The sequence below is a fragment of the Mytilus edulis genome, chromosome 11 (assembly GCF_963676685.1).
Source record: "Mytilus edulis chromosome 11, xbMytEdul2.2, whole genome shotgun sequence".
NCBI classification, from domain to species: domain Eukaryota; kingdom Metazoa; phylum Mollusca; class Bivalvia; order Mytilida; family Mytilidae; genus Mytilus; species Mytilus edulis.
This window is the reverse complement of record NC_092354.1, coordinates 46,699,181-46,724,324: the sequence shown is the minus strand read 5'-3', so window position 1 is coordinate 46,724,324 and position 25,144 is coordinate 46,699,181. Positions and strand designations below refer to the sequence as shown.

At 31.6% G+C, this 25,144-nt stretch overlaps 1 protein-coding gene across 2 annotated transcripts; it reads right to left on the bottom strand.

Moving 5' to 3' along the window:
• Nucleotides 1-311: 311 nt before the first annotated feature.
• On the bottom strand, nt 312-24,810 carry LOC139495688 (von Willebrand factor A domain-containing protein 7-like). Of its 2 annotated transcripts, none has more exons than XM_071284020.1 (21): nt 24,696-24,810; nt 22,203-22,511; nt 21,089-21,205; nt 20,211-20,384; nt 19,376-19,448; nt 18,762-18,853; nt 17,569-17,760; nt 16,841-17,059; nt 15,244-15,366; nt 14,211-14,384; nt 13,567-13,691; nt 12,547-12,706; nt 11,754-11,824; nt 10,582-10,735; nt 9,201-9,367; nt 8,644-8,752; nt 6,574-6,769; nt 5,997-6,060; nt 4,457-4,665; nt 3,845-3,974; nt 312-752 (listed from the first exon to the last, which is right to left on the bottom strand). In XM_071284020.1, the coding sequence occupies exons 2-21, from the start codon at nt 22,456-22,458 to the stop codon at nt 489-491; spliced, it is 3,069 nt and encodes a 1,022-aa protein (XP_071140121.1). In that variant the 5' UTR covers nt 22,459-22,511; nt 24,696-24,810; the 3' UTR covers nt 312-488. The 2 variants fall into 2 exon arrangements, with proteins under 2 accessions (XP_071140121.1, XP_071140122.1); XM_071284021.1 differs by having other exon boundaries at nt 22,203-22,452; nt 24,707-24,810.
• Between the last annotated feature and the right edge of the window lie 334 nt (nt 24,811-25,144).

Here is a 25,144-nt window from a genome sequence, read left to right as displayed (position 1 = left end):
TTTGGGTGATAATACGTTTAACATGTCATACACACAAATTGATTAAGTATTTGTTTTCACCAATCCCTCCATTTAAAAAACCAAATTAGCATACAAATATATGACAAATGTTTATAACCTATTTACATGCTGGTCAAAATTTGAACGATATGTTAAAAAGTTTAAATATTGGGAAATCATACAAACTGTAAACATGTGTACAAAATATATAACTTTTAGTCAGTAGTCACATTTCTTTAAGACTGAAAAAAATGGTGCACATTCTAAAGTAAAAGACTGTAAGAAATGTATGTCTGAACAAAAATGCAAAATGATGGGGATGCGCACTTTAATATAAATATCTATGTTTGCACAAATATCGAGGAATGGATCTTTTACCGTGTTCTTATATTTGGAATGAGTTCTTGATGAGATGAGCTTAGACAAACACATTAATGATTCTATAGGAATAAATTGCTCGCAATATATTTATCAAATATCCTCTATTTCTATATCTCCTCCTTGTGCAAGGTATGTACCAAGTGATTGTAAAAGTCATTCTTTAAAGCCGAAAAGTCATCGTGAAATCGCTCCTTTGGTGAATAATCTTTTTGTTCAGGAAAATCCTTAGAAGCTCTAATGTTAATCGTATCAATTTTTAGGGCATCTAGCTTTGGTCTAATTGCTCCCCGGTATACTAATATTAAAAATATCGATATGGCTACGATACAGGCTACAACTATACCAGCTACAACTCCAATGGCAATCTTTTCCTGAAAATTTGTATAAAGATAACGTAAAAATTTGTCTATTTTTTTAAATAGACAAGACGGTCGAACATCAAATGAAAAAAAACACATAATTGTAAGATTTTGACATAAAACATCGTCATGCTTATAATTTTCTTTGGTCAAATTATAATTAAGCTATAACATTAACATTAATTTTCGATAAAAGAAGAAAACAAAAAGAATAAGAAACGGATGACCCACACGCACTATAGTTTTCTATGTTCCGTGAACTGTGAAATTTGGGTCACCAATTTTATTTGTCTTAAACAATTAGTTAGAAAGATCATATCATAAGGAACATGTGAACTAAGACTCAAGTTGATTGGGCATCAACTTCATCAAAAACAAACCTTGACCAAATCAGAAAAGAAAATTTACCTGCAAAATTTTAACCTTATCTATTTAACCCGAAGCGGGAAAGAGGATCGAACGGACGACCGAACACACAGACCGAATAACATAATGCCTATAAGCGGGGCATACAAATCAATTGTATATATTACAGAAAGTCAAAACGGTTCTATCAAATGCTTTTAATGTTTTACTATTTAACCCAATTTCGAGCTTTGTTATTGAACAACTTTAAACCTTCTAACTACAGAGCAACATTTTTATTCCATCTTTTATAACATACCCGTATCATTTCGTTAAAAAATGAAAACCATTAATGAAATGACTCAGAGCAAATAAAACTATCGGAATTTGAAAAAAGGGATAGTTTACGGTGTGAACAAATCATACTACTTCACAGGAAAGGTCGCAAATGTGTTTTTCTTAATAATTATAGATTGAAAAAAAGTTTTCTTGATTGCTTTAGAGACCCAGAAAAATTAAGCTTGTGTAGGGGCATACCTATCATTTATGTATATATAGGATTATTCATAATATTTATGGTCACATGGTTATTCATCACTAAATACATATCGATCTATTCATTAATTGCTTATGTCAATTTGTCCAATTACGACATACATTTTACTGTTTGGTGTTTATCCTATCTATATAATACAATTGTTATCATTGTAGAAAGTTCTTATTTGTACATTTTTCTACATGTTGTTTTTTTTTGTGCTGGAGTCGATCTGCTGAGTTCAGTTTCAGCTGATTGTTACAGTATGCTATTATGCTTTAGTGTTAAAACAGTGTTCAACATTAGGTGGTTAAAGTTTTTCTCGATAACCTTGTCTTATATTTTTCATTGATCTTTTTAGCATACTTTAAGTTAACGTTTAGTTCATTGTTGAAGAACGAACGGGGAGCTATATGTAGACAATTGTCATTTGAACTTCGGTGGATATTTGTAATTTTGGCTATCATGCCCTATCTCCTTGTTTAATGCAGGCAGATGAAGGCCAAATGGAAATCATCGCACCGTTTTTAAAGAACTGTATAAACTTTCCTGTGTGAAACTGGAATATCTATATCTACAGATGATAGATTTTTCTGTTTATCATGTTTATATAGGATTGATTTTTAGGTCTTTCCACTTTTCCGTGGAAAGACCTATTGGATTTCTTCTGATTATTATTATTATTATTATTATTTTTTTTTTTTTTTCTTCCGCCTAATTTTTTTCCTTCGCTGTTTTTTTGTTTAGCAAGATGTCGCTTAGATTTTTGGAATATGATATCGAACAGTTTATACGCTTTTGAAACCAACTCGTTTTAACCGAATACTTTCCCAAATAAGAGTTATCTCCCCGAACACTGTTTTTCTTGTTATCTCTAAGGCTTCGCAACCGTATAAGAAACCGACAAATTTATTTTTCCAAATTGCTCGTTATATCCTCAGGATGTTCTGTTTTATTTTGACCGAAGCCGTATATAGATTCCATATGAGAGTTATCCCCCCTTTTATGTTTGATTTAAGAATTTGCATTTCTAACTGGTAAACCATAAGTGATAGAGACCTAGGGTCTTTTGATTTGAGGTCCTTGGTCCAAAAAAATGAAAATAAGGTCAAGGTCAAAGGTCAAGGTCATATTATAAATTTTGATTTTGGCTTATTTTCACTCATTTTCAAAAGCCGTATAACTTATCGACAAATTATTTTTACTAAATTGTTAGTTGCGACATGTGGTAACACGTAGATTTTAGTCGAAAGAGTACGTAGACATTTGATGCCAGTTTTGCCCCCTTTTATATCTAATATTAGTTGTAAGGTAAAACATCTAATTAACTATATATAGTAGAGGCCTAGAGTCTTTTGATTTGAGGTCCTTGGTTGATGACCTCGAAATTGAGCTCAAGGTCATAGGTAAATTTAACGTTCTAGATTTCGACCTTTGCTTTTACCTCATATGTATACATGATCAAGACTTGGGACTTTTTAAATTAGGTTGCAAGCAATGTGATCTAGAAAAAGACAACCGGAAGTGACCTTTTGTAAACCGGAAGTAGCTATATTTTGTACTTCATTAATGAAAAAGTATATAGAACCATATATTTTTGGAATCAGTGTCAAGTAAACCATAAAAAATTACCGGAAGTAACATATTTTAAACCGGAAGTAAAAAATGATCTCCCTTATTTATATCTTTTTGTATAGAAACCATATATTTTTGGAATAAGCGTTCAATAAGCTGTCATTTGACGCTAAAATTGACATTTAAAACCAAATTTTAATATTTTCATATAAAAAAAGGTCTTAACTGGTGGAAAGACCATCAATGGTTCTCTGAACAATTGGTTTTTAATTGTCAGTGCTTTCCTTTTGGTAAAACCTACAACATGTTAAAACACTGCTTTGTCGAAACGTATATTGATGTTGTCATGGAGAAAGTTTTCTTCATTACTTATCACACGTTCAGTAATTATAGCTAGCATTTTCATCTGTGTACCTGTTTCAGGGAAGAATATTGAATATCGAAGTTTAACGGATGACCCTAGTCATGTAACGGCAATCGCTCTACTAGGAAAAATGACATTGACGCCTTAGGTTTTCTATTGGTCAAAAGCTAAACAATATCATAATTTCTAAACAAAAGCAAAACCATAGAAGCCAGACGAACAAAACCTTAAACGTGTTGTAGAACTCAAATTTTCAAACAATTTATAAGTCTTCCGCATACTTACTGATGTTGACAGTACACTATTAGATTTATTTTCAATATAGATAACTTCACCGAGATAAAAGTGACATCTAGCAAAATTACTGTTCTCGTCAATAATAGATAAATATGCGGATGGTATACAGCAGTCTCCACTGAAAAACACAATATTAATAACAACTATAGGAATATACTCTTTTGAAATCAGTGAGAAAAAGTGAACTCTTATATACTGAGCAGTACTTCATTTTTTTTATTTGACATTGGCAACTCTGTAAATGTCGTAATATCAATCTCTTTTTTATTATATCAATTTTGTATTTGCCATGAAAAGCACAACGGACAACACATGTGGATCAGGATCTTCTTATCCTCAGAATAATCCGAAACGTATCGGCGTTTTTATTTTGGTTGAATGAGTTTTCAGTTGTTTATACGTATTTCTGTACTATAGCTGTTCTTTTCGTTAATTGTGTATTTTTCCCCGATTTTCTCTATGATGTTATATGTTATCTTCTTTTTCTAAATCCTTAAAGAATTCGAGAAAAATATTCAGAATGTCATGGAAATGTTAAATGTGTTTGAGTTATTCCAAGAAAAATGTCACCAGCGAAGTGCCCTTCAACAAGTGTGTTACCTGACATTGACTTTCATCGGTGTTGATATTGATGATTCATAGTCAATATTCAATCCAATAGACCCAGTTATGGATTTCAATTCTGTTACAAATGTTATGGTTGCCTGCGCATTCCATGTAACATCTGAACAGGAGCCATTTGTATAGGTATTGTCACAATTTCCAGACTGTTTATCAACACTGCAAACTGGTGGAATGTCTTGACTTATCTGGAAAGAAAATGTATTCACTAAGTTTTATATATTTTTACAGCACACTCAATCGTTATAATTCCTAAACAATCAGCCTTACACACAATTTATGGTAGGTAATGGTTTTCTAAAACCACGTAAAAATATTTTATTTCATGCCATTTAGAATGAAAGCATCTATCCCATTGAACTAGAGATAAAGGATACAACAGATATAGTTAAGTCGGCCTCATATCTTGACTTACATCTAGAAATTGACAATGAGAGTCGATTGATAACAAACCTTTACGACAAAACAGATGATTTCAGCTTTCCAATTGTGAACTTTCCATTTCTAAGTAGCAACATTCCAGCAGCACCTGCATACGGTGTATATATCTCCCAATTGATAAGATATTCCCATGCTTGCTTTTCTATCATGATTTTCTTGATAGAAGGAAGCTCTTAAATCAAAAGTTCCAAATGGTGAAGTTGAAATAATCACTTCGTAAATTTTACGGACGCCATCACAAGTTGACCGTTACGGAATAACCGTTTCCAAATGATATCGGATATGTTCCCTGCGTCGTAACTACAATCCCTTCCCTTTCATGAATGTGACCTACCGAATTAGACTATTTACGGGATTTGTTATCTCATAAGTACCACATGTGGAGCAGGATCTGCTTACCCTTCCGGTGCACCTGAGATCACCCCTAGTTTTTGGTGGGGTTTTTGTTATTTATTCTTTAGTTTTCTATGTTGTTTCATGTGTACCATTGTTTGTCTGTTTGTCCTTTTAATTTTTAGCCATGACGTTGTCAGTTTATTTTCGATTTATGAGTTTGACTCTCCCTCTGGTATCGCTCGTCCCTCTTTCATAACATATTTAAGAATTCAATTGAGAATGGAAATGGTCGATGTATACAGCTGGTATATATTTCAAGATTCATTTTAAATTTTGAAACTGCTTTGGATGTATGGTACGGTTTTTCTTCTCCAAAATTCGGGTGTATTCTAGTATCTTTTAAAAATCACGTTCAACAAAATAGTCTTCTCTTCATTTATTTATTTAAAATAGCTATCAAAGGTACCATGATTATAATTTAATACACCAGACGCGCGTTTCGTCTACATAAGACTTATCAGTGACGCTCAAATCAAAATATTTATAAAGCCAAACAATTACAAGTTGAAGAGCATTGAGAATCCAAAATTCCAAAAAGTTGTGCCAAATACGGCTAAGGTAATATATGCCTGGGATAAGAAAATCCTTAGTTTTTCTAGAAATTCAAAGTTTTGTAAACAGGAAATTTGTATAAATGACCACATTATTGCTATTCGTGTCAACACCGAAGTTTAAATCTTACATAAATTGTTTTCTTCATCTGTTGCAAAATAGATCCAGTTTTGTTCACTGTGATATCATATGTTCTATAAGACATCAAATAATAAAAACAAAATAAAACAATAAAATAGTCAAAATAGCAATAGCAAACACAAAGGGAAAACGACGCGTAAAATTAAAATTAAACGTTTTTTTACAATCTTGATTTTTTTTCGATTTAAGAATGTTGCTCTTTCTTTTTCAAAATACAACCACATATTTCCGAATTGTCAGAACAAATGTATTGAATATGGAATGTACAGAAATGTAGTGTGATGCTGAGTAAACTTTACATGGCATTCAATGATCTTGTATAGTTTGTAATAAAAGGTACAGGTAAGCATGATTAATTAGGAGTCAGCAGAAGTTCCCCTCCAAGTGCGGGATTTGTCACTGCATGGAAGGCCCATTGTTGGATGTTTTCTGTCCTTTGGTTGGGTTTTTGAGTCCCCGTTTCCATTCGCTATCATATCTTACCATATATCCATATTGTGTTCAAGGACATCTCCACAATGCACAACGTCCTTCTGTAACACGATTTATTTTTCAATAAGACTTACACAGTTTTAAATTCACTTGATCCTTGAACTTGAAAAATAATTTCCTGAGATTCACCCGTGGCAATACTTCTTGTAAAGGTTGTCTGGCCTATTAGTAAACCTCTGTTATCGGTTATCATTACATCAAATGTTTCATTTTCTGGGCCTTTATTTTCTACTCTGTAGGATACGTTGCTAATCATATTGACGTAAAGATCTATTTAAACATAAAAACTATCAATTTTATTCAGGTATTTCTCATCCAACACTCTACGTGGTATATCATGGTTTTAATTCATTTATTAGTTAGTAGATATAATAAGATGTGGTTTGAGTGCCAATGAAACAACTCTCAATCCAACACAATTTATAACAGTTAACCAGTATAGGTCAAAGTACGGTTTTCAACACGGTGTTTTGCTCGCACCGAACCTATCTATAAAGGGCCCCAATAATTACTATAATGTAAAACCATTCAAACGGGAAAACCAGCTGTCTAATCTATTTAAAAATAGAGAGACAAGAAACACATATGAACCACTTCAGCAAACGAAAACTACCGAACAAAAGGTTCCTGCCTTAGGACAGGTGCAAACAATTTTTAATGTTAAGCTTATTTTTCTATTTCCTTCTTTTTTACCTTCAATATATCTATTAATATGACCATATCCCATATAAAACTAAATTATATAGTTATCATTGATAAAGCATTATATTTAGTTTCTTATATACAATATCATCACTCACATTCATTGTATCGGCTACATAATAAACACCTTTAATATAAAAACCGATAACTCACGATCATTGGTATGTTTTATCGTTATCAAAAACTTTATTTCAAAGATGGTGGGTAATCAATTCAAAATCTGGTATTTGTTTATTAGAAAAATTAACATAAGACTAAGTGTGAGCTAAACAAAAAAACTTGTATATTGTTAGTATAGTAAACTATAAAGGCTCTTTAGAGCCTGTGTCGCTCACCTTGGTCTATGTGCATACATCTAGTAAACAAAGACACAGATGGATTCATGACAAAATTGTGTTTTGATGATGGTGATGTGTTTGTAGATCTTACTTTACTGAACATTCTTGTTACTTACAATTTGCACTATCTATAATAAACTTGGCCCTTTAGTTACAGAGGAAAATAGTTAGTAAACATTTATAAAAATTTGTCAAATTAATGAAAATTGTTAAAAATTGACTCTAAAGGGCAATAACTCTTTAAGGGGTCAACTGACCATTTTGATCATGTTGATTTATTTGTAGATCTTAATTTGCTGAACATTATTGCTGTTTCTCTATCTATAATAGTATTCAAGATAATAACCAAAAACGGCAAAATTTCCAATTCAGGGGCAGCAACCCAACAACCGGCTGTCCGATTCATCTGAAAATTTCAGGGCAGATAGATCTTCACTTGATAAACAGTTTTACCTCATGTCAGATTTGCTTTAAATGCTTTGGTTTTAGAGTTATAAGCCAAAATCTACATTTTACCCCTATGTTCTATTTTAGCCATGGCGGCCATCTTGGTTGGTTGGCCGGGTCACCGGACACATTCATTTAAACTAGATACTCCAATGATGATTGTGGCTAAGATTGGTTAAATTTGGCCCAGTAGTTTCAGAGGAGAAGATTTTTGTAAAAGTTAACGACGACGGACGACGACGACAGACGACGACGACAGATGACGGACGCCAAGTGACGAGACAAGCTAACTTGGCCCTTTGGCCCAGGTGAGCTTAAAAAGGAATAAAGTCACATTAGACGAATTTATGAAACAGTTATATGTAACAAAATAAACCAAATGATCCCTTATGTTGATACCGCCTATGCAAAAGAAGACGATGAAATGTAAGATTGGTATGTCGCAGGCTGGACATAATTGACTATATAAATGCTATGGTAACATTATATCAATATCACTACGACATAATGTCTGATTTTAACAACAGTTTTTTTTCTTTCTTTCAGTTAATTGTCATGATTTTTGACAAAACAATAGAAATAACAATTTTGAAAAGTCTCCTAACATTTGACATTTTATATTATATGTATAATTAAATAACAAGAAAAAATACAGACCTGGTGCAGAAATGTCTATAAGCTTAACGTGCACAGGGTTAATCATATTAGATGATGTTCTCATCCAGTTTGTTCCATTATCTGTACCGTAAATACTGATTTGGTAAGACTATAAATAGAAAAAAAGAACATATAAGAGTATTCCATTAGGATTATTGTTATTTTCAATTATTATAATATAGAAGTATCATAATCTCATTTTTACGTTTTAGAACAACTTAGATAAGTTTTGTCTTGTGTGATTTGTTTTAATTCATGACCTATGTATCATCATCTACATCGGTTGTGCTTAATACAGACCATAAATAATCAAAATAATTGTTTGTCAAATATTCAACACTTAATTTGAAAATTGTGTGCAAGCAATCAAGCCATGTACTCAGTTGCAGTGCAAGTATGTTAAGAGTTAAAATTGAGAAAAAAACCATAACTCTCTTACTTAAAACATAAATATTTTGGTATTTGATTTAAAAAAGACCATTATAATTATATATCAAATAATTCTTGTATTGCATAAAAACTAATGAAGTACCAGAGAGAACTATTACATGTATTACCTCTGCCGTAAGGTTTAATGAAACAATATATATAGAATCAAATTCAGATTCCAACTGCCTCAAGTTAAGATGAACCAATTCTTGATTTTCTGTTGTGAGCAACATCCCTTTTACTGTTAAATCCTCTGGCAGGTTATATATTGTTACAAATATCGTGTATGTTTCACCTGAAACGAATGCGAATTAAATCGTTAGCTCATGAAAAATCAAATATATTTCCAGATGATTTATCATTTAAATTTATTTATATTTAAGATTTTTAAGGATGAGAATCGAAACACATTGGAATAAAATCGTTAGCTCATGAAAACTCATGTTTAGGATTTTTTTTATACTTCAGGAATATTAAGGGTGATAATTTATTGTGGTAGAATTTGATTTTGAAATTAATCTGTTTTAGATCGTATCTACCACTTTGTGACATAGAATTAATTAACAACAGTACTCACTTTTCGCTGAGTTTGAACTTAACGTAATTATTTATGCGCAAAATGAATTCAAGAGTCACTTACTTTATGGTTGTGGCTACTTAGAAAATATAAAATAACATAAAAACAAAAGGTGTTCAAAGGAAAATTCAAATTTGAAAGTCCTCACCAAATGGCAAAATAAAAAGCTCAAACACATGAAAAGAATAGAAAACAACTTTCATATCTCTGACTGGGTTCAATCATTTTTTTATGTCAAATAAACATTGAGGAAAATGTAAAAATTATGTTCATTGTCTAAATCTTGTTCGTACTATACTATCTCTTTTCGAGTACTTAGAAAAAAATTATATTTCATATACATGATATATATGCCCTTTTTCACAATTCAAAAGGTTTTTTGCTTATAAGAAAAATTGTTTCATATGTGTCATAGCAATCTATAGCACATTTTATGGTATGTGTATTATTGCTGGCGATATGATTGTCTATAATTACTTACATCCACTTCATTTGAATTTTGATGATCATACCACAACTCTATGTATATAAGGATCATCATCGTATATGCATTTGATGTGAATAATCAATGCAAGAAAGAGTAGGAATAAATTAGTGTGAATTGCCTGAGTGATGGTACACAGTGGTTGTTTTCACTGCTTTTACAAAACAAAATAACTAGTACAGAAACTTATAGGACGAATGGATTCAACTTTCGAAAGTCTAGGCAAAAACAAACACACAATTGGAATCATCCAGTAATCAGACATTTTTTATTATAAAGGGAAATGGACAACTCCAATAACTTCAAATAAATGAAAGCTATATATAATTGAAATATCAGTATATATCCTGTTTTGCCATTTCTGTTAATTATCACGATGAGTATCTTAATATTTACAATTTAGAATCTGTATAGTTTTTTTCTGTATTCTTAAATATTCGTGCCAAACCTAATATCGGATTTCCTTCCATCTTGTATAGGTAGCCATCTTCGGCAATTTCCGTGAGAGTAAAGTCGAAGTCAACAGCTGTCTGTGCAGTGATATTTATATTCCATGGGTTATCGCCTGTTCGTGTTAATGTGTACACGCCAGGGGTCGGTTGCTAAAAAACATTTCAATGATAAGTGTATCCTTAATCAGATGTAGTACCCTTATTATAAGGCACACGCATTGATTTGTATTTTGAGGAGCTCAAACAAATTAAAGATCGTCATTCATCATCCCGTATAATAAAAAAACATATCTCAATGTTAATACAATACAGACTCACATAAGGGGACATGTTGAATTCAAAACGTTAACGATTAATCAAATTTCTTGTTAAAAATTGTTGTGATTACCAATTTGAAGTGTTATTCTTAATATTTATATGACGTGGGTCTATGAAATTCGGATAATTTATTTTTATTTAATTTCTAAGTTAATACAGCGGACTGCAGCTTATCTGCTGAAAGTAAATAACTTCGTCACTCTGTGTTGGTATCAAGGTTTATTTCATGTTTTAGAATTCAAACAGAAGCAAAAGATACCAAAGGGACGAGACATTCAAGCTCAAACTGAAAACACCATCATAAAACAAAAACATCCAGACAACAGTATTCAAAACTTACTAAACAAAAGACTGAGAAAAAGGAACCCTATTTAAAACCGGGGAAATATAAGTTGAAAATACATTGATTCTGCAAATCGCTACAGAAAAAAAAAACGAAAACATGACAAATCTAAAATAAGTACAACAAACTGAAAATCTGGTAGAATTTGTAGTTACTGAGAATTTATGCGATGATGATGTTTCTCAAACTTATTATTTCGAAGTACACCTTAAACTGGTTTAGTGTCACTAGTCATAACCATCTATTAAAATCAGTATCTTGAGAAATGTCAAAGTAAAGGTTTCGAAAGGTTGAAGAAACAACAGTATATAATATTTATATTTATATTATGTATGTGATGTAAGAAATTTCAAAAACAAAAAGATCCAAAATACTTCAACCAGATAAAGCACATACATGTAAATAGCTGGCCAGTGATGAGCTATTTTTCTTCTTTAATGTATTTACTTTAACTGTATTCATTTGTGTGTTCATTTTTGTTCTTATTTGTGCATAAATGATACTTACCACTATAGTTATAACTACTTTATCGGGACTTTCAAATAGTGTATTTGCATTCTCCGTTGTAAACACTGATCCTGAAATGAACAAATCATTACTTTTTCTTACATGAGCGTTAGATGATCATATGGCACATAACAACACTAGTATGCTAATATGGTAATGTTTTTTTTATCTCCATTTGTAAATTGATGAATTACTGAACAGGAACATTCATGATAAAATTGGTAACACATACAAATCTTTCTTTTTGTTGACATCTCAAGAATGAAAAAAAACACTAGAGATTTAATCTAGATTGTATTCCCTTCGGACTAAAATCAATTGAGGAATGAGTTAATATGCATTGTCGATATGCCTTAATGTGCTTCTTTGATACATTTTATTTATACTGATTCAGATTATAACAAAATGTTGACTGCCGTACCCCTATTTTTGACATTTCCAACTATTGTGTCTGTTTGTTTTGTTCACACAATGTTGTCAATATAATGGAATTTCATATAACTGTTATACAAGTGAGATATATAGCTAGATTTAAAACTAGGGTTAATCAACCATTTTCTACATAAGAAAATACCTGTACCAAGTCAGGAATATGACAGTTCTTATTGATTCGTTTGAGGTGTTTGAGCTTTTGATTTTGCCATTTAATCAGGGACTTTTTTTAATTTTCCTCGAATTTCAATATTTTTGTGAATTTGCTCTTTTCTAAGCAGTACCTTAATTATGTAAGAAATAACGATTACACAGTACAATTTTTCATATTCAGTTTCTGTGTTATTGAAAGATGACTTACCAAATGGAGAGGATATAGCAACATTATCTGTAGAATAGGCTCCGATTACTGTTATTTTTACATTATTCATCGTCTTATCAACATTAAAAGATACTGAGTCATCGTCACTTGAGCCTAGCGTCAGAAACGTTACTATTGCTGTTGCTGAAGGGAATAGTTTCTGAAAATATTTCAGTTTATTCTTATATGCTTCTAATAAGAATTTAGCTAAATAATGAACATGATGAAAATAACTGAACAAAGAAGGTATTGTGAATATGCATTATCATTTTGCACATGTTTTTATATCTATTCATATTTCTTTATCACTATAATATACTTCATGCGTTCTTTGATTACTGAAAATAAAAATCATTTTAATGTACTTGTGTTTTGTTGGTGTTTCAAACCTGGAACTATGGTCAGTACAGAATTGTGTGCTTTGGAAAAGTGTTCTGCATAGGTAAATTTATTGGGGTTCACGTGGCCGACCTCTTCTATTAAACAACATACATGGTAGATTTTTACATGTATCACTCCCAGTGCTGGCTAGTTCATCCTCCTTCCCTTTATAATTCCTTATTGCTATATGTTCCGTACTGAAGACTTTGCTGTTGTTAGATCTGTCATCATCTAATTTTTAATTCTTTGTCTTTTTTCGGATTATGTAGGATGTATACATGAGGCAATTCGAAGTCTTAACGTGTGTGTACACCTTGTGTTGTATCCTGAATCTTAGTCCTTTACCTTCTTTTCAGGAAATGTAAAAACTAATTTTCGAGCGACAAGGTGCGGAAAAAAGGATGCGTAGTACTAGTAATACAAATAAATAAATTATCGATAAAGAAATAATATTTTATATGTATCATATAATGACAATACATATAAATGAATAGTTCAATGTCATTATACATCATCTGCAGAATAAACCAAAATGAAAACGCAAATGACTGACAAATGCTCTATTTAATTCATTCTAGCTGACAGGTCATACAGGTCTAAGGATCTTTTTTAGTTGATCCCGATTAACTTTATACAAACCTGTGTTAACTGTCTTGTAAGACTAGCTAGTTCGTCTATAGTTATTTCGTAAACTTGTCCACCGGTTTCATCAGCTATCAAGTAATACACCTCGGTTTCCCTTACTATTTCTCGTTTAGCTCGACCTTAAATAATAGTTCATTCAATAATTAGTCATTTCCAGAAAAAAAATACCTTATTAGATTTTTTAACAGTCATAGACTATTTAAACTTATGTTATTTGAATTTCGATTATGATGTCCGATTGTCCAGAGATGTAATTTTTTGTATATTTGACTTGATACATATAACAATTCTCAGCTTCTGGTTGAGCTCATAGAGCAACTGATACAGTTTCGTCGGTAGTATATGTCTAGTTGTAAAATCTATTCGTAAATTATTTAAACAAAGATACTACATTTGTGTTTTATAATTCAATTTTAATAATAAAGAAAGGTCCATGTTTCGTTTCGTTAAAAAAAACTTGGTCGATTGAAATTACAAAATAACCACTCAACACTTGAGAATCATCTCTTTGTTCAATAGATGTTATCGCCGTATTGCAAACAAATGTTTCAAGCTTGTATTTATGATACGTTATCGGATTTACCATAACATTCATCATACTTCTATCATAAATATCAATTAATTTAAGTTATTATTACCACTTTCCCTTTTTTTCCTTTCTTCCCATGGACATAAAGGCGTCCTTAACATTTCAAAAATTTCGATATTCTTTAGGGCAGCAGCTTCTGTCATGACTTCTCTATTGACTTCGTCTTTAGCAGGAGCATCAGTGAAAAAGAATATCTTTGAATTTTCCTTGCATTCTTCAATACCTTAAAATGGTCAATAATGATCTTTAATGTTTACATTAAAATGGTTCCTTAATATAACATTGTTTTCTAAAATATATACAGTAGAAAGAAAATCCCTCGCCTGATCCATGTCTATATGTTCCACATGAAATCCTACAATCATATACCGGCATAAGATATTCAAACAGGATTCTGGAATTGAGAATAAGAGCTTTTATATTAAAACCTCCTGGCTTAAGACCGTTTGATAAGGAATTGTCCTTAAAATTCAAAGTAAACTGATATCAGGGTGTGAGATAAGGTTGTAAACACCCTGTTCTATTTTTGTACACTCATTATTCAAAATGTAATGGTTGACAGAGAAGAGGGTTTTTTTTCTAATAAATACATATCAAAAGTCCTGACGAAATAAAAAAAGTAAAGCTGCGTATCATTTTTTAGATCAAAACTAGTTACTATAGGTTAAGAATTTATTATGATACAAAATATAAGATTTACCATATTCTAGCAAAAATTAATAATAAACATATAAGGGTTTAACAAAATTAAAACATTATGATATTCATAATTCATTTTGTAGAAAAGTCTTGATAGCATTGTGTCTTTCGCGCATATGTTTAGTTCAAGAAATAAGCTCGTGGGCATGGTAGCAATTTTTTAATAATACAAAAAAAATAGTTGACAAACTTCGAAAGGAAACATGTACTGAATGTTGATGGTTTCATTAACAGACTTACAGATCCGATTTGTGTGTATCAAAGAATAGTACAGTCGTGTTTTCAAAAAACGAGTTTGTCTCTGTTAAAACCTACCTAGTATATGATATATTTAGTTAATTTAGATGTGTTGACTGTAAAAACAAGATAAGATTGAGCTTTACCTTTCGAAAGACCACTTATTGCATACTCTTGGCAATCCTCTCCACCATAAACGTCTAAGTCATTAAGTGTATTAATCATATCCGTTCCATTTGGTGTTTTTAGTTGGAGAATAGTATCAGTTTCTAAAGAAAATTGAAACACTAAAGTATATATAAAATTGAGAATGAAAATGGGGAATGTGCCAAAGAGACAACAACCCGACCATAGAAAAAAACAACAGCAGAAGGTCACCAACAGGTCTTCAATGTAGCGAGAAATTCCCGCACCCGGAGGTGTCCTTCAGCTGGCCCCTAAAAAAATATATACTAGTTCAGTAATAATGAACGCCATACTAATTTCCAAATTGTACCCAAGAAACTAAAATTAAAATAATACAAGACTAACAAAGACCAGAGGCTCCTAACTTGGGACAGGCGCAAAAATGCGGCGGGGTTAAACATGTTTGTGAGATCTCAACCCTCCCCCTATACCTCTAGCCAATGTAGAAAAGTAACTGCATAACAATACGCACATTAAAATTCAGTTCAAGAGAAGTCCGAGTCTGATGTCAGAAGATGTTACCAAAGAAAATAAACAAAATGACAATAATACATAAATAACAACAGACTACTAGCAGTTAACTGACATGCCAGCTCCAGACTTCAATTAAACTGACTGAAAGATTATGATTTCATCATATGAACATCAGGCACAATCCTTCCCGTTAGGGGTTTAGTATCATACCATCATAACCTATATGAGAAGAACATAATCCGTGTCATACTATGTACGTTCATTCATATCTTAATACTAAAAAATATTTATTTAGGTCATTTTCAATTGGAATAACAGTAAACGAAAAAGTAATCCAAAGTTCAGCAAATATGTCTTATTGTTTATCAAAGACAATAACCATGGAAAATGAAATATGCCGCCAGTGTATTATACACGTTTAACTGAGTCGATGCAAAATACGACATCACTAATAAAAATAAGTGTGCTTCGTGTAACCCAGAATTTGTTAACTTGAAATTGTTATTAATAATACTGAATACAAAAGTATTTAGAAGGATTTAATTGACAGACTTTACAACAGTAAAACACAAGTGAGTACATATTAACATCTGAGTATACAGTATGAATTTCTGTAACGTCAAGACTTTTTTTTGTCTGGGAGAATATAATGTTCAATAAAAGAACATACAACATACGTACGTAGATAAGGCAAATATTGTGTACGGTCGCTCTCGAATTCTCTGAGCGTTATGAAGTTATTGTGTTACATCCTTTGTTCGACATTCTGGAAATGAAAATGTTTACATGTGCAACAAATGTGTTCAAGTGATATGCGCTTAATTTTAAAAGTGGAATCATATTGTAAGATTTGGAACAAAATTCAATATTCAAAAGATTACTTCGTGTATGCCGATCTGATGCTACTAGTAAAAGCCGGACATTTAGCCGGTTATGACATAACAGTCTTAATAATAAAAAAAAAGGTCTCCAGGTGAACGGCGGCAGTAGATTAAATTCTCTTCCGCTGTACCGATGCTGTTGGGAGACAAGGGCTTTTTTTTAAATTGGAACCAACCAATATTTTTATCCTTTAAAACTTACCTGGATCGTTGAAAGTGACCAATACATATTCAGTTGGTTCATTGGGTGTCCCTAAAACATCGGTAATTATGTCTACACATGCCTTTCTAACAGCAACAATATCGTTACGCATAGAGCCAGTGTTGTCAATTACAAAACCAAAGGATGCTTTGTATCTTTTAACAATGTTGAAAACATCAGCAAAAACATCTTCTTGTAACTCATTTATAATTCCAATTTCTGTAAGACGTTAGTTCCAATTTAATATATGCAAAAATACACTATGATACCTTTTTTCAAGGACAAATATATCTTACATTTCTTCATAACTAAAATTAACTCTCATTACAATATATTAGTGGCAAATCTGAAAATATAATAAACTTTATGTTTTTTATGTCTAGAGTTGGTGTTGGTTTGTAGGTTTATTCTTAATGCGGTTGTATTTTTGTCTCACTTTAAAAACAAAATCCTTTTAGTACAGTTTTCTTTATATTAGTGTATTATAGTAAATGCATTTGCATATCAGACTACGGAAATTACAGGTACAATTATAAACAGATGTTCAATCTTGCAAATTCTGTTTGAATATATAAATCTTACAAGCACAAATGTTCAGGCAACAGTATTTCACCAATGTCAAAAACTAATTTAAAATATACAAACGAAAAACATATTAAGGTTAAAACAAATACAGAGGGGCACACAATTTGAGATCAGCGTAACAACTATGTGGATCATAATATTACCTTCATCTATCAAAAAGTTCACTGTAGCTGTCCTTGCGGCAAAGAAAGCATCATAGTGTAAGTAATGATGTGGTGAATATGTTGAATCTGGTCGGTCTTTATTTATTCCGCCCAAAGCAGTAGTCTGACCATTTTCTGAATCAACAGATCCACCGTAACCACATTTTCCTTTATCTTTATCTCCACTTACTTCTAAATAAAAATAAAGCGTCAGCCGTTTAAAACAGTAGTTGCTTACCTTGCATCTTATCTGTACGTTTTATGGGTAAATATATATTTATGTTGTAAAAAAATAAAATCACAAGTACTAGATGTCTAAATGTCAAACCTTGGGACCATTAAAAGAGGCAATTACCATTTAATACAACAATTCATTTATCTTCTTCTGAGAGAAATATAATTGATGTTAACCAAACGAACAACATTATCGTAAGCAGACATCGATAACTCATCATAATAATATGATATTTTGGAGTTTAAGACACCTTTTATTTCTGTAGAGGAGGATTTGACAATGATAAGTTTATTAAGACAACTACTTGCATTGAAAGAAGGCTGACACAACTGTAATCATTCGAGTATGTTTGATCTACTTGTCAGATACACATATACAGAACTCTCAATCAATTTTAAATACAAACCACCAATAAAAGTAATGGAATCACTAGCCATAATAAGTTTGTTTGTTTGCTATGCAAATGGGTTATAGATGACACAATGTTTGTACATATGCGGTAAATTTTCGGAATAGTCGCTTATATATTGATGCTGAGTCTACACATTTAATTCGGCGAAAAATGTGTCTGATAAGAGCACCCTCTTTAAGTAGTTTATGTATATGTATACATGTACACATGCACGTGTGAAATGTATCAATTGATACATGTAAAAGTTTTATTGTTTAACAAATGCATAAAATAGACATTTTGCTTTGTAATACATGTACTAGAATTTGATTTTCCCTTGTTAATTGGCATTCATGTTAAATCAACACTTCATTTAGGTGTACTTTTCATTTTGAAAATTGATTATTGTACACATCTTTGTCCGTACTTTAGTAGCAGCGGCGATTGGAAAACAAAATGCCATGCAAAGTTGAACCTGAAAATGCGCGTGTTATCAGATGAAGATCTATCTATTTAAACAACAACAGTGCAATGTGCATAAAAGAATTGCTTTTAAGTGATACGTACTATATGGAGGTTGAATATCCTGACCTGTCTTGTATCCACTGGTCAACATATTAGTTATCAATAAATTATTTTTGCAAGAATTCTTATCCGACCTATATTGAAAACAGAAAAATGGGAAAATATAGAAACATGTATATGCCTTAAGATCTCTCCAAATCGTTGTATTTCATTATCTTAATGTAAATATGGCAATGATATCAGGGTAATGGGTACCTTATATATATAGTCATAGCAAAGTCATTGTTCGCACAAAACCTTTTTTAGTAGGCTCGTCTGCTTATTTTTTAACTTAATGGTATTCAGTTCATAACTGTTTCATCTTATATCTAGAATCACATTAACGATATCAATTTCACTGCAACAGATGACAATTCGACAATTAATATTTCTTTATTCAGACCGGAGTCCAGACCATTTAAAACTTCTTAACTTATAAAAAAAAAATAAAGAAAATATAAACCAAAATAGAACAAACATTAATTTTTTTATCAAGAATTGTCAGTAGAATACTGTTAAGTTTGAAGTACAGTTTTGTCCACCAGATGTGTTTTATATAATTAAACCCATCATAGATACCAGGACTAAATTTTATATACATTTAAAATTTGATTTACCCAGAGTTATCACAGTCTTGACACGTGTCCAAACTTTTACCAGCAATAGCCATTAACGTCTTGTTTGGTACTCCTGTACAAATTAAAATAGAAACAAACAATGCACCGTTTTCTTCTTCATAGATAAAAAGATTAGTTAATACAATAACTTGTTAGCGAAAAAAAAACAATCAATAAAGAAGCAACAGTTATCTTAAGCGGCTAAGGATAGTCAATAAATGTTTGTCTCAGTCCATAATTGTTGTTGATGCCATTCTGACCGATTAAAGCATTTGCTGTCCGTGAATGAGCATGCATCCCCATCTTTACAAAATATCATACACTTACACAAGAAGTGACAAACGTCACTCATCGATACCTAACATCACTCTTTCGTATTTTTTTTTTTAACTATATGCATCGATGTCGTTGTTTGGCCAACATAACTAAATACGTCATCAGCCTAAGTTTAAACAAATATAGGCAACCATACAGCATTCAACGATGAGAAAAACCCAAACCGTAAAGTCGGTTATTAAAGGTTCATATAGTGTGTATATATATGTTTTCAATTATGTTGACTAATAGTATTATACATTGATTTACCTCTTCATTGCATATGTGAACCAGGAATCAAAATTGAACGCCTCTACTGTTTATGCAATATAACTATGCATAGAGTGAAATATCATGAGAAATTTATTAATTTTACATTCTACCCATTATTTTAGTTTATCTAATCAGATCCATGAACACAAAAATAATAGCATTAAAATGTCATGTTTTTTCTGCAATGTTCACTCTCTGTGAAATTAAGATAATAAAGAAGGCTCAGATCAAACCGATTTATAATTACCAAAATCTCTGTAAGTTGCTATATTGTTCATTTCAACCCAATTGGTTCCACTGTAGAACGATTGCAAGGTAAAAATGCATTTTCCTATTTTTTCACGTATCAACGTAAGGTCTGGTTCAGTACTAAGTGCGAGGTCTTTTATTTGTCCTCGAAGTTTTATGATATAGTTATGTGCTAAAACATAAGGAACATGAAACCTGTATACGCAACACCTTCTATCCATGAATAGAACATGTTAAACATGTCTATGACAATTCGAACTTATTTTAAGACAACTAGACTTCAGCGATATATATCTGTTAGTCAAGATGTTTCTTGTTAATGTGAATTTATTTGTTACATATAGAGCTTGTATTTTTATAGTAATGTTCATGTGTAATTACAATGTAAACAATCTAAACTACTACAAAAACGCACAAAAGGACATCATTACGGAGCTTTGGTTCTGACAGTGTTGAGGTCATAAATTTTGTAAGGCCCATCAACATATGACTGAAAAAAAATATTCGTCAAGCATAGGATACGAAGTATGTTGAAAGTAATCAAATGCATCCCAGATTAATATTTGATTTGTTCATTTATTTGTCATTTCTTACATATTTTTTATGTGAATGTAATTTGTATTATTCTTTTTGTTTGCAAATATCTCATGTTTAAACACGGTATCGATGTTAGCACTATTGTATTCTAATGATACTCTAAATTTAAAATCGATGGTGACCTCTTATCTAGCAGAATAAAACTTTAATATCTATGAATTTGAGTATTTTTATACAGAATGGACATAATATCTATTTTTGATTTATTTTTTTGCGATGTTTCCCTTTAATACAAACCGTTTAAGTATATGAAAAAAACAAACGACAAATTGTGTTTACCAAATTCTATTTGTTCTGAATTGCAGTGTATGTGAGCCTCGTTCGATTTTTCCTGATTCTTCACATGTTGTATAATTTCGTCTTTCCTCCTATTGAATTCCTGCAGCCCATCAGCATCTAGAAATCACGAGAAACTTCATGATACAATGAAGTCATATTATAATAAAATGATCAATATTTGATTGCAATTTAGTTATCTTCGAGAATCGCTTAATTTATACGATCGACAAAAGAAACAAATGACTACAAAACGATATAAAGAGCATAAAAGGCAGCCCCAGTCAATGATTATTTCATAATTTCTGAATTTTGCTATATTTCCAGTTTAACTGTAGTAAATGTGCGTTTTCCTGCACAACAGAACTAATAGCAACAATTTATAATTTTCAATGCACAAATTATATGTTTAGATAATGTCATTTTATTTATTTTCTTTTGTTACATCTTCTGACATCAGACTCGAACTTCTCTTGAACTGATTTTTATTTTGCGTATTGTTATGCGTGTACTTTTCTACATTGGCTAGAGGTATAGGGAGAGGGTCGAGATCTCATAAACATGTTTAACCCCGCCACATTTTGCGCCTGTCCCAAGTCAGGAGCCTCTGGCCTTTATTAGTCTTGTATTATTTTTATTTTTAGTTTCTTGTGTATAATTTGGAGTTTAGTATGGCCTTCGCTATAACTGGACTAGTATATATTTGTTTAGGGGCCAGCTGAAGGACGACTCCGGGTACGGGAATTTCTCGCTACATTGAAGACCTGTTGGTGACCCTCTGCTGTTGTTTTTTATTTGGTCGGGTTGTTGTCTCTTTGACACATTCCCCATTTCTATTCTCAATTTTAAACATGGAATAAGACGTGTAAAAGCGAAAGAACGTCTATCTCTGGGTGTTAGTTTTCTTGATTGGTTTCTGTCTCGTATACTTTTACCGCAAATCTCGTTTTATTCATATTCAACTGTCTTTTTGGTTTATCATGTCGATGAGTAGTTGTCCCATCTTCTTATTACCCCACAGCATTGCGACCTTCAACAATGAGATAATTCATACTGTGTAGTCGGCTGTAAAAGGCCCCGACATTTATAACGTGAAACATATCAATCGTATACTCACCATCACCAAAAAAATCCTGCAATTTGGTAGACGGATCACTTGAATCATCCACTACTGACAAGTTGTTGATTTGTATATATGTGACGACAGCCATTTGTATAGCAAAACTTGTTATTTCCTTGTGGTGTTTGGTATTTGCTGCACTTCCCGTCAATCCATTTTCATCTGGCGGAAATGAGTTTGAAGGTTTGGCAATAAAAAGGACAATACTATATAGTATTGTCTTTAAGGCATTCATCCTTTCTATAACCTTCATTAATTAAAAAAAAACTATTTTGGATTTTAAAGGTAGTGTTCTTTACTATATCACTGTATGAAATATAGGAACACTTGAAATTGGTCAGAAGTATGACTTAAACACGGAAGACTTCTTGCAACTTTTATGACTTCGTATATGCAAACGTTTTCAGATAATAAGATATCAATTAATTTTACAATAGAAACGTACGTTTCCTCCAAATGAAATGTTCATTGGTTAGTTTAGTTGTTGCCTCATTAAGGATACTCTTTTTTATTTATACTAAATAAAGCTACCAAATACGGAATTCTCGATCGTAAATCACAAACCATAAAGCAAGAGAGTAAGGTTGAATTGAGTAAACACGAATATAGTTAAAATAAGAATAAGAAGATGCTGTATTATTTCCAATGATACCAGCTCTTCACCATGCAGAGACCAAAGAATAAATAAGTTAATGAGTATATGACTGTAAGGCCTTAATAATGAGAAAAACCAATACAACATAGTCAGCTATAAACGACCCTGAAATGAAAATGAACAAAAACCAAAAAGTATGTTATACAGCAACAACCAGGTTTATACCATGAACAATTCAAGGATGCCTATTAAGTACGAAACGGAATAGAAACAAAACAAAACAAAACAAAAAGAAACTAAACCAACGGAAAAAAGAGACAAAGAAAAAAAAATAAACTAACTATCATATTTGTCGAATATTTAAAAGATAGATAACGAAAATTGTTCTCCATTTTGCAGTATTAACAGCTTTTCGTCCTTTCATGTACATTTCGCACATTTTCTGGAAACGTGTGCCCAAAAATATTACCACACCGGCAGTACTCCCTGCTTTTTCATAAAACTCCCTGAAGAAGCAACCTGCGTTTATTTAAAATCAATTTCAAAATATGGCATAGAAGAGAGATGTATCCTCTACCACTACACAGCCGATGTGGACCCAATTTTGTTGAAATTGATAAAGCACTTCTTTGTCTTTTTTTAAGAGAGCAAGACGGGAACACATTAATTTAATTAAAGATAATCGGATATCTGTTTCACAGATGACGTGAGATGTTTACCTCCGTCATCTTTCCTCTGAACATAACATCACCGATCGAGTGAGACTTTTCACTCACCGAATTTGTACTTGCATAAGCAACACGAATGGTGCCACATGTTGAGCCAGATCTACTTATGTTTTTGCATCGGTTCACATCAAGTTCGTGTAGCTCAGTTTTGAATTTGTGTTTGATATACTGCTGTTTGTCTTTTTGTGGTCTTTCAATTTTACCATAGTGTTGCCAGTTTGTCATCCTTGCCTTGTTAGTTTTGTTTAAATATTCCTTTTGTTTTTCTGCTTTCTTAAGAAGATACTAATTTGAGTGGTGCTCACTTTTATTATTCTTTGCTTCCCTACTGTTACACGATTACGTGAGGTTGAATATCAATAACTTGTCTGCGCAAAGTCGGAATAATATTACGTGTCTGCACTAGGCTAAAACGTTACCATGTCCACTGTTTTCGGGTGCAATAACCCGGCTCATTATGTCTGTCTTGTATAAATTAAGGTGTATACATGTATATTCAAGGCGCAAGTTCCATATCAGGAAAGTCGCCTCCCAAAATATCAATATAATAATAATAATAATATATTCAAAACACCATAAAATGTTCTCGTTCCGATATACATATAATATTTGTCTTTGGACGTAAAGCACTAATTCATCACTATCGTCCAAATGCTTTTAAAAAGCTATGCTAGGCTTTATTGACATAGATAGAATATAAATGTCATGCCGTTATTATAATGTATAATACATTTGATTGATTTTGATTTCACTACGTTTTATTTCTTTTTATTTCGTTGAATCCTATTTCGTTTCGTTTGGCTTTAAAGATGGTTTCCTTAATTTCTTTTGGTTTCATTTCGTTTTCTTTTCGTTTCGCGCAAAAATCGTTTTATTCATTATAACTGCAGTAAACGCATAGTACTTAAACACATATTTCTATTGGTGTTTTTAAAATATGTTGTATTAATTTTAACGAAACAATAAAAAATATTCATCAATAAATTTAAAAAAAAAATTACATAGCACAGAGCAACTGCATATCGTCCAATTAAATAAATATGTAACTAATTACTAGATTTTTAAGTATACTGAAGTAAATGTATAAAAAATAATAATGGATAAGTAAGTCAATAAACAAGTAAGTATTTAGATAAATAAAAAATCGAAGCATAGCTAATAAAATACTTAAAACGTACCATTTAACTGTTATGCCATTCCTATAATTAAGTATAAAAATATTTACAGGCAATAAATCGTCATTACCTATATATATGTACACGTATTGGGACTTCCTGGTTCTGCTCATTTAGCCGTTTAAATTCAATAGTTTTAAAATGCTTAACAAATACTTAACAAATATTTCACTGTTTTGAACCTATCTGCATGATCTGTATACATATTTGGTTTGATAATGTATAATTGTCAATTTAAATAAGCAATGCAGTTGATACTTAAAATTCATTACATGTATATCATATTACCTTGTGAATTTTTAAATTAGAAAAGTCATCTTATGATATGAATTGGGGAAATTCATTTCCGAAATTAAAGACTGCAAGCCATCTGTAGTGCTTGTAATTACTCTGATATATATATAAAGTAATGTTCAGTTGGTGAAAACGTATTGGTTTTGC